Source organism: Tenrec ecaudatus, chromosome 4 (genome assembly GCF_050624435.1).
Source record: "Tenrec ecaudatus isolate mTenEca1 chromosome 4, mTenEca1.hap1, whole genome shotgun sequence".
NCBI classification, from domain to species: Eukaryota; Metazoa; Chordata; class Mammalia; order Afrosoricida; family Tenrecidae; genus Tenrec; species Tenrec ecaudatus.
The window spans coordinates 86966973-86984603 of NC_134533.1; the positions used below are offsets into that span (position 1 = coordinate 86966973).

Below are 17631 nucleotides of genomic sequence, written 5' to 3' on the forward strand. Positions count from 1 at the left end.
AAAGACGGCAAATTCCCAAACTCTTTCTGTGAAGTCAGTGTAACTCTGATAAAGAAACCGGGCAAGGATCCCACAAGAATCAAGAACTATAAGCCAATTTCCCTAATGAATGTTGATGCAAAAATCCTTAACAAATTACTGGCCAATAGAATACAAAATTATATAAAACAAATAAATCACCATGACCAAGTGGGATTCATATCATGAATGTAGGATGGTTCCACATACAAAAGACTTTTAGTAATGTTCGCCATTTTGACATGGAAAGTTTGAAGAACCGCATGATAACATCTATACATGCGGAAAAAGCACTAGACAATATCCAACACTCATTCCTTTTTAAAGACACTCAAAAAGATAGAAATGTAAGGAAAATTCCTCAATATAATACTAGCTATATATAAAAAAAAAACAACAGCAAACATGGTAGCCAATGACAAAAACACAAATACATTCCCTCTGAAAAAAGGGACAAGGATGCCCTTTGTCCCCACTCTTATTTCACATCATACTGGAGATTTTAGCTAATAAGGCAAAGAAAAGACATCAAAGGTATTCATCTGGAAAATAAGAGAGGAAAATATCATTATTCACAGATGATATGATTTTATATATGGAAAATCCCAAAAACTCTATAAGGGGAGTGCTGGAAGCGATAAAGGAATATGGCAGAGTGGCAGGAGACAAGATCAACAAACAGAAGTCTATTGGACAAGACCGCAGAAGAGGGGATCAAAAAGGCAGTACCCTTCACAAGAGCCAAGCAAAAATGGAAATATCTAGGGATATAACTGACAAAAAAAAAAAAACCCAAAAAATGTAAGAAAAAACTACAGAACACTATTACAAGAAAGACTTAATATAATAAAGATGACAATTCTGCCCAAGTAACTATATAAGTTCAATGCTATCCCAATATGAATACCACCATCCTTCTTCAAAGAATTGGGGGAAAAAAGATTACCAACTTCATATGGAAGTTGCGTAGAAATAGCAGAGGGAAAAAGCGCAGAAATAGCAGAGAAGGACAGAGTGGGAGGGCTTGCTCTACCTGACTTTGGCACATATTAGACAGCCTCGATGGTAAAAACCTCATGGCATTGGTATGGCAGATACTCAGAACAATGGAAAAGAACTGAGAACCCAGAAATAAACTCATCAGCATACAGACAACTGATATTTGATAATGGCCCAAATATTATCACATGAGAAGTGGATGTTCTCAAGTGGTGCTGGGAAAAAAATGGATACCTACAAAAAAAAACGGAGCAGACCCTTGCCTCACTCCATGCACAAGAATAAACTCAAGGTGGATCACAGACCTTGAGCTAAAACCCCAAACTATTAGGGCCATCAATGAGGCAATTGAGACAAACCTGAGAACTTTGGATCAGAGAATACATAAGCTATCAGAAACAGGAAAGGACATAAACACAGAGGAGGTACAAATTGACAAATAAGATATACACCGTGTACATCAAAAACTTCACCAAGAGAGTAATAAGAGAGCCACGGATGTGGGAAACATATTTAGCACTGACACGCCAGACCAAAGGCCTTATTACTAAAATCTACAATTCTCTGATAACTTACAATAAGAGAAAAAAAAACTGCCCGCTGAGGAGGTGGGCAAATGACCTGAACAGAGTTTTCACAAGTACAGAAACCCAAATGGCCAATAAATAGATGAGAAAAGGTTCTCGATCATTAGCCCCATAAGATATGTACTTTTAAACAACTATGAGATACTAGCTAACACCCTCAAAGATACGAATTCAAAAAATCACAAAGTAACAAGTGTTGAAGGGGCTGTGCTAAGATAGGAAAGCTGGTAAAAAAAAACTCTGGTACATATATACAATGGAGTCTATGAATCCCTAAAAAGCAGTGATGAACGCATGAAGCACATATCTGCATGGACAAAACTGGGGGATATTAAGCTAAGCGAAGTAACCCAAGCACAAAAAGACAAGTACATGAGCCCACTGAGGTAAGGTTAAAAATGAAATTATTGTTTCTTTCCTGTCTGTCTAGGCAAGAAGGAGGTATAAACAATCCGGGGGAGAAAACAACATGACCAATGGCTCCAGGGAAATGGGAGAGAGGGCAGAAGGGGGAAAGGAAAAGGGGTACCAACAAACGCAGGGATAAGAGAACAACAAGTGATCAAAAATCCATGGTGAGGAGGGCATGGGATGCCTGGTGGGGCTTGATCAAGGGCAATGTAGCCAAAAGGAATTACTGAAACCTGAATGAAAGCCAAACATGGTAGCAGGACAAGAGGAAAGTAAAAGGAAATAGAGAAAAGAACTAGGTGGCAAAGGGCATTTATAGAGGTCTAAATACAGGCATGTACATAAGTAAATATATTTATATATAACGATAGGGAAATATATCTATGAGTATAGATTTATATGTTAACTATTAAGGTAGTAGTCAGTCATTGGGATGAGAGCTGTAAGAGCCCCCAATAGATTGATTTTTTTAAAGCATTTTCATTGTTGCAAATAATTGAGTTCTCTTTGAGAGCAGTTTACTACAAGTATTTCACTCATGAGCACATCATTTGTAAGTTTGTTGTGTCAGTCTGGGTAGAGTAGAGAAGCAAATCCATAGAAACTCATATGAGGCTAAGAAAGAGTCTTCGGGCGGCGGCGGAGGAAGAGGAAGAGCCGGCTCAGGGCCAGCTGAGGGCTCGGCCTGGGAGGGCTCGCTCTGAGGGGCCCCAGAGCAGCGCATCTCGCCAGCACCGTCGGGGTCCAGCGCCCGACCGCGAGCCCGGTGAAGCCAGCCCGGTGAAGCGACGTCAGGCATCCGAAGGTGAAGACATGGGGAAGGCTTGCTTGCGCTCTAGGGAATTCATCATACCCTGGCCACGCTGGACACTCGTGGCCTGAAGGGTTGAGCTAACAGTGCTCCGTCACATGTCGAACACTTACGACACAGGTTGGAGTCGAGGTGTCGGACGAAGGTGAGAGCAGCGAGCGCAGCGTTATCATTCGTTGCTTCAAAACTTAAAAGTGCAAGTAGAGCAGTGAGTGGTAGTACCCCAAGACTCGCAGGCCATACCCAGAGCTGTGCTCACAAAGGGAGTGGGCCCTGCGCCCCTTTCTCACGTCCTCTAAGTGGCCTTGCTGCGTGTCCCCTGGGAGTGTCTTGGGGCCAGTGGACTGGGCAGAAAGCAGTTAATAGAGAAGGACCCATGGCCGCAGCACAAATGATTCACAAGATCAATCAATAGCTCGCGGCATTGAGTTAGACGTTGCTAATGGCACAGGTGCTGGCGGAGACCTTGGCAGAGCTGCGGAGGACAGGGACACGGTGCCTGGGGTGAGCTTTCAAAGACGACTAAGTGCTTTCTCCAGCTCCTGCCCAGGCAAAGACCCCGATTTTCTCCAGACGGATAGTATCAGGAAAGTGACTCATGTCGAATCCAAGGTTAAAAAACGAGCAAACAAACAAAACTCACCACCATCAAGTCAATTCCAACTCTACGGGATAGGATGAACCTGTCCCCGTGGGCTGCTGAGACTGTAACTCTTTACGGAAGCAGAAAGCCTCATCTTTCTCCTGAAGAGCAACTGGTGGTTTCAAACTGCCGACCTTGTAGTTAGTAGCCCAACTGGTAACTGACTACACCGCCAGGGCTCCCTCATGAACGGTGAGACACGTGGTAAGGAGTGGAGACGGCGGTGACATGAACACGGCACAGGAGGCAGCGGCGCTGTGAATCTGTTTCTGGACTGTGAAAGCTTTCAGTGACGTGGGCAAGCCCCGCTGTTCGACAGCTGGTGAAGGGCAGGAGGGTGTCCCCAACCTTACCTGAGGGACAGAGTATGTCACGTAAAAACCAAGCCGAAGACAACCGCTCAGCGCTTGCTTCCTCAGAAGAGGGTGGCCTTGGGAAGGAGGAACTAGGTCCTCCTCCTGACATTGAGAATTAGGGGATTTCTGGAACAGCGTGTCCTCAGCTTGGTAGAATGCTGGGAACTGGTTTTGATCAAAAACAAAGATGGGGAAGGAGGCTTCATGGTCTAATGAGCATAGTGAGTCCTCCCCCATTTCTGCAGGGCCTTCCACCTGGCCCTTTTGAACGCAGAGGCCCCGAGGGCAGGGATGCCCAGAGGTATTAAGCCCCGAATACCATCTCCTGTCCCTTCCCCCGTGCCATGCCTTTTAGTGTGTAACCCATTGCTGCGTCAATCTGTGGGCGAGAGTTGGTGCACGCAGATTGAAGGCCGAGAATGGGGAAAGAAAGGGCTCAATCGTGACGACAAAGCGAGGGGACGGCAGGACGAGGCAGCTGACGTTCTCCTTGACGCGTGGCTGTGTGTTGGGACTGACCCGATGGCCCCTCATAACAGTAGCAGGAAAGAGAAGGTCAGGGGTGGTGGCTCAGTCCCACCCAGCCACGGAAGCAAGGCCTGGCAATCTTCCATAAGGGTGACAGCCAAGAAAGAACTATGTAGCAGTTTTCACTCGGTAACATGTGCCGTTGCTGGAGTCATCTGCTCCAAAGTAGGAGGTGTGGCCTGGTTTTTTTTCATTGCCACCTGTGCCTGTGGGAGGGGCCAGGAGAGGGGGCGTGGTCAGAGTCAAGCTCAGTACAAGTCACTCCACACACTGCTCCATCCTTCCAGTACTGAGAGTCCCTGGCCAATTACCCTCCCCCGGGACTGACCTGGAAGTCCCTTGTAGAAAAATGTATGGGGTGACTTGAAGCGTCTCACTAACCTCACTGGCGTGAAGAGCAGCAGAGAATGGCATTTAGCATTTCAGATCCTGGTGTGAAGGGGCCTTTCTGTAGGTCAGTGTGTCTCCACCTTCCTAATGCTGCGACCCTTTCATACAGTTCCTCAGATGATGGTGACCACCCCAACCATCAAATTATTTTCATTGCTACTTCATGACTGTAATTTTGTTACTCTTATGAATTGTCATGTAAATATCTGATCTGCAGGATGTATTTTCATTGCTACCAATTGAACATCATTAAAGCATAGTGATGAATCACAAAAACAAACAACAAAAAAGAGTCTTCCCTAATAAAATATTTTTTTAAAAAGAGAAAGAGTTTTATAAAAAGGGTAATATACATTAAGAAAGCATCCGCCCCCGCCCCCTCAAAAAACGAAAGCATCCCAACCCAATCCAGTACAAATCCATAAGTCTGATATTAGCCCATATGTCTGATACCAATTTATAAAGTCCTGTACTCACTCACAAAACACATTGAATGATGCCAAATCCAGGAGGATCAAGGCCAGTGCATAGTAAGTCTTTGGATCCAGTGGCGATGTAAGCATCTCAGGGCTGGCAGGGGTCTCCACGTGGCTTCGTTAGCGCCCAGGGCTGCATCAGGGTAGGTCCATGCATCAGGGTAGGTGCAGTGGCTTCTCCTCGGGGATAACTCACAGGGATTCAGTCTTCTCAGTAGAGACTCTCCAAGGGAGTAAACAGACAAAGACAGTGTCTTCGGCCTCCAAGGAGGAAATCCTAGAGTTTTTCCAGAATCGTCAGGGGAAGGACATGCCCACAGAGAGGTCTCATTGGTTAGCTCCTGATTGACAGGCCAAACTCCGCACCTTCACTCCTAAGGAAAGTGTAACTGGCTTCAGGACTGTACAACAGTCAGGAAAGCCTCTAGTGTGATACCTGGCCCTGGACTTGAACCTTGTTTCACTCCAAAAACTGTCTGAGCCACAAACCGATGAGAAACAGAAACCTGGTTTTTGTGCAAACTCATGTGGCTGTCTACTGGAGAAAGATGCACTAAGCCTTAGAAACGCATGATCGCGTCCTTTGGAGTCACAATCCACTAAGGGTGAGTTTGGATTGACTTCCGGATACGGACCTAGGAAGCTTAGATGGCTGAGTTGGGTGAGAGTTGTACTGTAGCCCTTTAGATTGGCTTCTAAACCCACCGGTCTACAGGAGGGGAGCAATGAGGTGAGCTGCTCCCCTATAGATTGACAGCCTCACAGCTCCATACAGGGTGGATGCGGGTTGGAGGTGACACAGTGACAGTGGGTTCTGGATTGGTATATCCCTAGAGAGAGGCCACACAGTATAGTTGGTCACTGTTTGGGTGACTAATGCAAGGACCTGGGGTTCCAACTCGCAGGCAGCTCTGCTTCAGAAGGACGCTTCTGTGCTCCAGCACAATGACTTCATAAGGACACAAAGGTCACCTCGTTCTGAGTTAACGGATTTAGAAGTTAAAGGTTCAGGTTTGCTATCTTCCATGGAAGCTAAATACAATGCTCACGACTCTGCCACAGAAGAGCCCTTTTTAAGTGACAGATGAGGTCCCATCTGGCTTGGGCTTTCTGGAGAGCATACCGGCTTTCGTGACTGTCACATGGCCACCCAAAGACCACCAGTGAGGGAGCTCCTTCTCTGGATGAAGTGAAAATGATAGTCTGATGTCTGGGAGGCTTGTGGAATTTCCCTCAGCTAGACATAGATCTTGTTGTACCACACCCTTCCCTTGCACACAAAATAAATCATTCACTGCTCATGCAAATGCAAACTTAATCCACTCTTGACTGCCCCAGGGACCTGGATCAGCCATTTCAGATAACCCTTTGTTTGGAAGAAATCCCGTGGCTTACTTTAGAGCCAATGGGAAAGCCCTATTTGTGTAAGCACTGGGAGGGAAAGGGTGTGGACTCCAGGGTCCAATCACAGGGCACCCTGGAACCTAATGCCATCTTCCCCAGAGGAGCCTCAGTGTTCACAGAACTGGCTGACCGCAAGGTCTGAAATCTCTGGCTCCCATCCCTGGCGGACCTGGTGCCTGCGCTGACCTCCAAAGCTGCGGTCCACTAGAAGGAACGCTTGCCAGAGCCTTCAGGTGAGCACACACATTCTAGGCCATTAGGGGTAGGAAACCTTTGCCGTTCTGTGTGGCTCTGTGGGGAAGCTGGTTTGCTTCTCTCTTGCTCGAGATCCTCCACGGGCCTCCTCTGGTAACCTCCTTGTCAAGAAACTCAACTTACTCAATTACTATGGAGTCGATTCTGACCTGTGGCCACCCCATAGGACTGACTACAGATGCCCCTGTGAGCTTCCGAGGCAGAAAGCCTTGGCTGGAGTACAAAGCCAAGGATGTCTCCCGCGGAAGAGCTGCTGGTCCCCAGCTGTGGACCTGCTGGTTATCAGCCCGAGTCCTGACCACTCTGCTACCAGGACTCCTCTGTTACAAGTGGCAGTCATGTAACCTGCCCATGACATTTCATGAAACCCTGACTACAGCAGTCAGGAAAACCTTGAGCCTGATAGCCAGCCATGGACTTGGAACTTGCTTGACTCCATAACTGTCTGAGCCAGAACCAGTTAGGAACCTGTTATCTGTACAAACACATGTGGCTGTCTACTGGAGATAGATGGACAATGCCTTAGAAATGCTAGATCGGGTCCTTTTGGGTCACAGGCCACTATTGCAGCTGTTCTCAACCTGTGGGTCGTGAACCCTTTGGGGGCTGAATGACCCTTTCACAGTGGTCGCCTAAGACCATAGGAAAACACATTTCTGATGGTCTTGGCAACTGAGATGCCACTCCTCTAGCCATCTCCAGCCAGGTTCACCCACATGCAGATATGCCCACCTATGAGTACCTGGCTTGAAGACTGTTACCCATGCTATGCCAAGCCTTAAGACAAAATTTCATTTATTTGGAATTAGAAATAAATATTTCACAATATAACATTACATATTGTTTTCATGATTAATCATTATGCATTAACTATGTTCAATGTGTAATAAGGATAATATATCCTGCATATCAGATATTTATATTCGGATTCGTAACAGGAGAAAATTACGGTTATGAAGTAGCAACGAAAATAATTTTATGGCTGGGGGGATCACCACAACATGAGGAACAATGTGAAAGGGTCACAGCATTAGGAAAGGGGATGAGATTTAACTTTGACTTCCGGATAGGACCTAGGAGGTTTAAGTCGCTGAGTTGGGTGAGAGTTGTACTGTAGCCCTTTGGATCGGCTTCTAAATCCACCAGTCCATCGAAGGGAGCAATGAGGTGAGCTGCTCCCCTATAGATTTACAGCCTCACAGCTCCATACAGGGTGGATGTGAGTTGGAAGTGACTCAGTGGCAGTGGGTTCTGGATTGGTATATCCCCAGAGAGAGGCCGCGCAGTATAGTTGGTCACTGTTTGGGTGACTAATGCAAGGACCTGGGGTTCCAACTCGCAGGCAGCTCTGCTTCAGAAGGACGCTTCTGTGCTCCAGCACAATGACTTCATAAGGACACAAAGGTCACCTCGTTCTGAGTTAACGGATTTAGAAGTTAAAGGTTCAGGTTTGCTATCTTCCATGGAAGCTAAATACAATGCTCACGACTCTGCCACAGAAGAGCCCTTTTTAAGTGACAGATGAGGTCCCATCTGGCTTGGGCTTTCTGGAGAGCATACAGGCTTTTACCCAAAGCCGGCTTTCATGACCCAAAGACCACCAGTGAGGGAACTTCTCTGGATGAAGTGAAAATGATAGTCCGCTGTCTAGGAGGCTGGTGGAATTTCCCTCAACTAGACATTCATCTTGTTTTACCACACTTTTCCCTTGAAAGCAAAGGAAATTGTTTACTGCTCATGCAAATGCAACCTTATTCACTCCTGACTGCCCCAGGGGATTGGAGCAGCCATTTAAGAGAGCTCTTTGTTTGGAAGAAATTCCATGGTTTCCTTTAGAGCCAATGGCAAGGCCTGTTTGTGTTACAATGGGAGGGAAAGGGTGTGGTCCCCAGGGTCCAATCAGAGGGCACCCTGGAACCTAATCCTATCTTCCCCAGGAGGGCTACAGCTTGCCCAGAACTCCACTGACTGCAAGGTCTGAAATCTACTGCTTCAGTCCTTGGCGGACCTGGTTCCTGCGCTGACCTCTGATGCTCCAGTTCTGCAGCGCACACTGAAGAAACTCTTGTCAACGTCTTCAGGTGAGCACTCAAATTCGAGTCATTTAATGCTAAGAAATTCTCAGTTACGTGTGGCTCTGTGGGAAAGCTGGCTTACTTTTCCCCTACTAATGATCCTTCATGGAGCTCCTCTGTTGACCTCATAGCCTTTTTCAAGGAACTAGTTTACCTTATTACCATTGATTCAGTTCTGGCTTCGGATGTAGACTTAAGGATTGTAGCTGCCTCTCTTGTTTAAGAGTTCATCTGTAAACACTTGCATTCGCTTTGACTGCAGCAGCCCAGCAGTTGAGGATAGATGAGGTGATATGCTCCCCTAAAGAGTTACAGCCTCATAATTCCAGAAAAGATTGGTTTTTGTTGGAAGTGACACAATGGGTTTGGGTTTAAAGTCTATCTAGAAGATCACTGGTCATTACTATTTGTATTCCTGACCTATGATCAGTGTGTCCAGTTCTCCTACAGCTTCACTCCAAATAGATAACCATTTCCACCTCTTTAAAAATAAACTTCAGAAATCCCAGGGCCCGAGCTACTGTAGGATCTTCATTACATAAGTCAACCTCATGACGTTGACTTGACAACTTTCCGTTTTCTTTTATCCCCCAACCCATTTTTAAACTAGGGCAGTAATATGTTATTTTTAAAGGGTTGTTTTTTTTTTTTTGCATGATCTCATACTGATCCTTAAACATAGTAATTACACCTTACAGAACAGAATACCTAATTCTTTGCTTGGTGGATTATCAGGTCTTTCAGCCTCTTAATTAGCCATAGTTGCTTAGAAGCAGTGATTGGTGTTCTAACATTTTTGTGAAATTTCCTTTGGTAGACACTTATTTTCCCTTGTTTTCTTACTCTTTCCCATTTGAAAACAAAGGAAATGGGTTACCATGGACGCAAATGCAACTGTGAGCACTCTTGACTGCATTAACAGAAGTGTTCATTTAAGATAACCCTTTGTTTGAAAGATATAGCATGGTTTACTTTAGAAACAATGGAAAGGCCTATTGTGTAAACATAGGGGAGGAAAGGGTGTGGTCTCCAGTGTCCAATCACAGGGCACCTGGGAACTTAATACCATCTTCTCCAGGACAGCCACACTTTGCAGACAAATGCACTGAGTGCAAACTCGTCTGAAATCTACTGTTCCTGTCCCTGGAGTCCTGGTTCCTGCGCTGACCTATGCTCCACCTATGCTCCAGTTCTGCAGCACACACTGAAGGAACTCTCGGCAACGTCTTTAGGTGAGCACTGAAGTTTCAGGCCATTAATGTTAAGAACGTCTTTCAGTTTCGTGTGGCTCTGTGGGAATGCTGGTTTACTTCTCCCTTAATAAGACCCTTCATGAGTCTCCTCTTGTTATTCCATGTGCCCTGGGTCAAGGAACGAAAGGTACCTAATTAGCAAGGAGTCGATACTGACCCATGTTTACCCCATACGATAGGCTACCAATAGCCCTGTGAGTAAGGCTTGACTGGAGTCTGGAGCCCAGGATTTCTCCCTCAGAAGAGCTGGTGGTTGCAATTATAAACCTGGTGGTTGTTAGGCCAAGTCCTACCCACGATGCACTAGGATGCCTCTGTCACAAATGACAGTCCTCTAACCTGCCCATGACTTTTCATGAAACGCAATTGCAACAGTCAGGAAAGCCTCTAGCCTGAATCCCAGCCATGGACTTGGAAGTGGTTTCAGTCCCAAACTGCGTGAGTCATGAACCATTTAAAATCCTGTCAGAAATCCCTCCGTTCAGACTCACAGGACAGTCTACTTAAGAAGTAGAAATTCATATTGTTTAGTCTAATACCTTTGTGAAATTTCCCTAAGTAGACTTTTAGCTTGACTTGGTTTATTACTCTTTCCCATTTGAAAACAAAAGAAATAGGTTACTGTGGATGCAGATGCAAATGTAATCCCTCCTGACTGCATTAACAGAAGAGTTAATTTAAGATAACCCTTTGTTTGAAAGAAAAACCATGGTGTATTTTAGAGTTTATGGCAAGGCCTTTTTGTGTAAACCCAGGGGAGGAAATGATGTGGTCTCCAGGGGCCAAACACAGGGCACATGGGAACCTAATACCATCTTCCCCAGGAGGTCCACACCTTGCACACAACTGCACTGAGTGCATAGTCTTCTGAAATCTACTGCTCTAGTCCCTGGAGACCCTGGTTCCTGAGCTGACTTCTGATGCTCCAGTTCTGCAGCGCACACTGAAGGATCTCTTGGCAACGTCTTCAGGTGAGCACTCAAATTTGAGGCCATTAATGTTAAGAATGTCGTTCAGTTTTATGTGGCTCTGTGGGAATGCTAGCTTGCTTCTCCCTCACTTCAGATCCCTCATGCCCCTACTTTTTTGACCTCATATCCTTTATTTCAAAGAACTAAATTTAGCTCTATATGATTGAGTCACTTCTGACTTAGATATAAACTTGAATTGCGTAGATGCCCCTCTTGATTTAGAGTCATTTATAAACCTTTGGGTTAGCTTTTAAACCCCACAGCCCATCACTTGGTGCAAGATGAGGTGATACGCTCTCCTAAAGTATTTCTGCCTCATAGTTGGAAACACGATGGCTTGTTGTTGCAAGTGACACAATGGGTTTAAGTTCGGCATAACTCTAACAAAGCACTGGCGATTCTCAGTTGCATTTCTAACCCATGATGAGGGTGTGCAGTTCTTGTGCAGCTCCACTCTCAATAGATAACCATTTCTACCCCTTAAAAATGAATTCCAGAGATCCCAAGGCCCGGCTCCTACATGGTCTTCATTAGATAGAGTCAATTTCATGACATTGACTTGAGCATATGTGCGCAGTAAATTTCAGTGAGGATTTTTCCCCCCTTTTCACAATTCAATTAAAACTAGGGCTTTCTTTTATATAAAGTTTATTGTTGCGTGTTCTCACGCTGATTCTTTTTTTTTTTTTCATAGTATTTATTTATTTATTTTGTTTTAACAATTTATTAGGGGCTCATACAATTCTTATCACAGTCAATACATATACATACATCAATTGTATAAAGCACATCTGTACAGTCTTTGCCCTAAAGAGGACCTGATGCAAGGGGCTTAAGTGGAGAGCAAAAGCCTTGAGAATGATTGAGGCAGGGAATGTATGGATGTGCTTTTTACAATTGATGTATGTATATGTATGGATGGTGATAAGAGTTGTATGAGTCCCTAATAAAATGTAAAAAAAGAAAAGTGGAGAAACGCTGATTCTTAAATACACTAATTTCTCCTTACAGAACACATTACCTGATTCTTTTCTTGGGAGATTGTCAGGTCTCTCAGCTTCTACATTAGCTATAGTTGCTAAGAAGCAATGATTGCTTTTCTTTTGCTGACCCGATTTAGTGAGTACTGCCTGTGTGGCTTTTTGTTTGGAAAATTATAGGTATGGAAGCAACATTATGTAGAAATGCAATCTTAGATATTCCACCCTGATACATTCAAGTCTTTGAGAATTTATTTTCCTACTTTTTATTCTATGCTCATAAATTATTTTTGTAACTGATTATGTAAATTAGAAATAGAAATGTAGAAAGAATCCAATGTGACTGTTTACTTTTCAAGTTGATTTGTCCTCTATACTAGAAAGCACAATGAAATGCGGTTCACACAAAAACATTGGAGTTTTTTTAAAAATATTTTAAAGTGTAGGATATTTTGAAAAGGTTTCCAAAATCAGGTAGACCTTTCATTGAAAGTTAAAGATGAGAAATATTTAGCAGATAAATTTTATAAAGTTATATAATTTCCTTTGCATCTTTCCTTTTTTAAATAAGGAGTCAATATGGCTCATCACAAAGCCTTTATTTTCCTGGCTGGGCCTAAATGAAATCTAAATCAGTTTATTTTCATATTTTGAGATACAACTATAACAATTTCCAAAATACTTTGAATTAAAAAATATATAATTTTGATTCCCTGAGTTCTCTAGGGAGACTGTGATTCTGCATGGTCTAGAAAATAAAGTACTTTATACCATGATTTCCCCTGTAATATTGTTATAGCCTCATTCTTCTGTACGTGTATGTATGTAGATATATTTTTATCCAGATAGACCACATAACAATATAGAAGGGGTTCATCCACTCCAAGTCAAGGCTGGAATGTAACTTGGAGATTTCTCCTGACCAATATAACTAGAGAGGTTATAAAAATGGATATCAGGGAAGCTCTCGGGTTGCTGGATCCAAAGCTTGTATTAAAGACCAGGCTGTTCTCAGGAGGAAATTGACCAGGAGCTAAGCAACCATATGCACAGCATCCAAATCCAGCTGTTGAAGGGAGCTAGCCCCTACACCTGTCAATCATTGCAAAGCTAATGAAACCTCCCGGACTCATTCCAATCTATGACCACACTCACATAGCATCCCATCCTGGAACTGGCAAGTGTGAATTAAATTTTTTCTTGGAAGAATCCAGGCTAATCCAAGCTTAGCTAACACTTCATAAACCCAAGTAGCAATGCACCCACCTTCAGGATGCTGTGACTTTCAGCTAAGTTCCTTAGAATCAGTTCTCTTTACATTGTAATTTTCTCATAGCGCATTTACACCCCCCAACTCTCCTATAACTCACTCATCTTGATTAAAAGGCAATTCTTCACTTGACAACTATTGAACTGGGTTGGGGGAGGGGAGAGAGGTGGCTAGTGTGTTTTAGAAGTCAGAGTCAGCAATAGGAATCAATACAGATGCAGCTAGGGAAGCTGAACCTAATGGTTAATTCAAAGTATGAGTAACTTATAAGCATACCCTTATGGTTCATTTCTATTACCCAAGGTACATGCTACAAGCAAACTGTGGTTGATTTTACAGATTGTTCCAGAATGAGAGTTACTCTTGTTCGTTTTCTCTTCAGAACACTGGCATCATACTCCCAGTGGAATCTCAAGGACTAACTCCCTGGCTGCACCTTCAGAAAAAGAAGGATTCTCACCAGCTGGGATTGCCCATCCACTGGTCCAGAGCCCTAATCATGCCCCTGCCAACAGGCCAAGACCGCTGGTCTGAAGCAGACATCCAGACGCTGCTGGAGCGCATAAAGAACGATGTCCCACCGAATGACAACAAGTCTTTCCACAAAACCCTGAAGACCATGAACTGGGAAAGGGTAGCTTTCAAAGACTTTTCTGGGGAAATGTGCAAACACAAATGGTTGGAGATTTCTGACAACCTGAGGAAGTCGCGGACTTTGACAGAATTAGTCCTAGAAGCTCAGCAACATGCTCAAAACCCCTTGAGGAAGAAAGAGGTGATGAAGCATCCAGACTTACCCAAGAAGCCCTTGTCGGCTTATATCCGTTTCTACAAGGAGAATCATTCCCAGTATACTCAACGGTACCCTAAGCTAAGCAGCGTGGAGTTGACTAAACTTCTAGCGAAGAAATATAAAGAGCTTCCAGAAGAAGTGAAGCAGAAATATCGTCAAGATTTCCAAGAGGAGAGAAAAATATATAAAGAGAAGCTGTCTCAACTCAAACCAACAACTCATCTGAAGCACACTTCCAAAAGAAATCATGTCCCCAAGAGGCCACAGCTTCAAATGACTGCTCAAGGAAATAGGAAAGAAAGGAAGTCCTCTCTGGAAACAGATCACCTCTCCATGCACATGACAGTCTGTGGAGAGCCCAAGAAGCCCCCTATGAATGGATACCACAAATTCTACCAGGATTTGTGGTCCAGTGAGAAGCTGAAACATGTGCCACCCAGGGAGCGCATGGTGGAGATTGGCAGGCTCTGGCAGCCTATCCCCCAGAGCCAGAAGGACCACTATACGAAGCTGGCTCAGGCGATGCAGAGACAGTATAAGATAGACCTAGCTCTCTGGCTGAAGAGCCTCTCTCCTCAGTCATACGCAGCATTCAGAAAGGCAGGCTATGGGAAGAGTAAGGAAATGAGCATGTTAGGAAGCCCAACCCCCACATTTAAAAGGCTGTCTCCAGAGGCTCTGGAGTCTGCATCAGTGAAGAGGATGAAAGGGGAGCCTGAACACAAGCAGGGAGTGCTGCTTCCAGCCAGAGATTCATCCACCACCTCCAGTGCTGGTTGAAGCTCATCCTCCAGCTAATCATCCTCCAATTATCATCCTGAGCAGATAGAGTCCTGGAATAAGCAATTAGATGACGTGGCAGTGGGAGGCGCTGTTCATGGACGGTGTCTTACTGAAATGAGAAGCGGTGCTGGCGTGCTTCACCCACTGGTTCCCTATTGGACATGCGCGTTCACAGACATTTGTCCTTTCCCTTTTCAGAGAACTCTGTATTCCTGTGCATTGCAGTCCGTCATGTGGCGTTTGCACAGGCGGGTTGGAGGATTTGGATGTCTCAGCTTTGGGAACATGGCTCTTTGTCTTTTTTTCTCAGACTTATTTCACTGAGCACGTTTTCCTGGCTCATCATTCCTTATGCTTCATGAACTCATTTGTCTTTGTGATTAAATAACATGTTTCCGCACCTACTGCATTTTCTTGAGTCATTTGGACACAACTCCACTCCATGCCATCTTGTTGATGCCTACTGAAGAGCAGAGGAGAGCTGCCCCTGAGATTTTCAAGACTGCCACTATGAATTTCATTTGTCTGTCAGCTTCTCTAGCTGTGCTGACTTGCATGTTGCCGTGATGCTGGAAGTTATGTCACAGATCTCAAACACCAGGAGCATCTCCCAAAATGGACAGGTTTCAGCCGAGCTTCCAGGCTAGGAACAGGCAATGAAGCAGGAACAGGCCGTCCTCTTCTGAGGAATGAGCCACGGAAATCTCTCTGGACAGATGGGAACACGTTCAGATCTGGAGAGCCTAATGAGAGGAGCAGAGCGTTGTTCGAAAATGAGTTTCCAGGTTGGAAAGAACTCCAACTGTGGTTAAGTAGAACTGCCTTTTCAAAGTAGCATCGGGCAGGTTGGTGGACATTGAGTAAAGTGTGGGAGTGGAGTATTTGGGACCTTCGTTTACTAATGGGACCTTCATTACTAATGGGACATGACTCAAAACAAGATGAAGCAGCTAGGAACATGTATTGGCAATTGGAAATCGGGAGGTCTTTCATGAAGATTTCCTCCATGTAGGGACATGCTTCTGTGGCTCATTAAGAGTAGTCACCAGATTTGCAGATCAGGGGGACATTCAGACCTAGCCCTGGTCTTGGACACCTTGAAGACCTTCTAGTGGTTTCCCCACAGTTGGCATGCCTGTGTTCCCCACCACACGTCCCCCAGGGATTCCCCTACACTAGAGACGTAAGCACCATGGCCCCTGTTGTTTCCTAATGCTGTAGCACAACCAGGGGCTGCTTGACTCTGGGGGCCCAGAGAGTCCTTCCCTCCTTGTTCCCCTGTGACCTGCGTCACCCACCCCCACAAATATCTTAATCCTAGTGCGCCACCGACAAGCCTGGGTGGTCTGTGCATGACTCGTGCCTGTGACTATCTCCTGTGATCGACCTGCACACAGGTCCCCTGAGCTGCTCACTTTCCATTGTGGACCCATCACCAGGCTCTGCGAGCTCCCTGACTGGTGGCTAAGTGGCCTGCCTGTACACAGGTCCCCTGAAGGGCTCCATCCCCCAGCGTGGACCCTGATCGCCACTCTGCCTGCTTGAGTTGGCCTCGTGGCACTGAATTTGCCTGGACGTTTCCTCAATGGATTGTTTAGTTGAGGGTTAACAATACACCTTGGTCAAGTGACTAATCTTGTCTCAATATTTAGTGTTCTTGTCTACACATCACTTGTCACAGTGGATACGTTATCTTCACAATAAAAATCAATTTATTCTTTTAAGAAGCTTATCTTGTGTTGTGTATTTTATAGTTCTGTTAAATTCATCAGGATAAAGAGTGGCTTTTCCTTCATAGCAGTGTCTGTCAGGGAAGCATTGTTCCTTCAATGGCTTTGAAACAATGATTGATTTCCCTGGTTCCACTGCTCCTCTGAATGCTCCAATCACATTGCAAATTCTGGTCACTTGACTGATGGACTGAATATGCTTCTCGACCTTTCTATTGAAAAAAGAACACGTTCTGAAAAAATGCGTAACCTGGTACTGCTCACAATGAACTTTAAGGCATACACATATAAAAAAAGATTTCTGTACATATACACAGACAGACTAAAGTCAGTCGATTGAAACTGTGTACGAGCATTCCCCTCTTAATCTGCAACTTTGTTTCCAGTTGTTTTTATTTTCTGCCATCCTGCCTAACGGCTACAAGTGTCCCCAAACACAGTTAAAGTAGAATAGTCCTCTCACTGTGTGCCAGTTTCCCCTAATGTCAGGCGCAAAGTTGTAGGACACTTGCAGAGTTCCTTCCCAGCTCTGAGCTGGTGGTGCTGACCCGCCCATTTTTCTGTTGCACACAGGAAGCATCATAGCAGGGTCCATTCAAGCGGGAGAGAGTTCATGCAGTAAGGTGCACAGGGGTAATAATGTAATTACTTTTCCATTATGGCAGCATTGGAACAAAAAGATTATTTTGGAACAAATGGAAAAAACGTTAAAATATATGACAGTAACTCTATGGAGTAGCTACTGCCTTTAGAGCCGAGATAAAGCAGAGAAGGGAGGGGTCCTCCCACACACCTGTCTCCAGAAATGGCAGAGAGCTCGCTGGAGGTGCTACACCAAGCGAATAGGCTAAAAATCCACATTCCAGAACTAGCCGGACATCATCCTTGGATCCATGGG

General features: G+C 44.8%; 1 protein-coding gene across 1 annotated transcript; it reads left to right on the top strand.

Moving 5' to 3' along the window:
* Window positions 1-13926: 13926 nt before the first annotated feature.
* LOC142445946 (upstream-binding factor 1-like protein 1) lies at window positions 13927-15000 on the top strand. The gene has a single exon (XM_075547796.1). The coding sequence runs from the start codon at window positions 13927-13929 to the stop codon at window positions 14998-15000; it is 1074 nt and encodes a 357-aa protein (XP_075403911.1).
* The last annotated feature ends 2631 nt before the right edge of the window (window positions 15001-17631 follow it).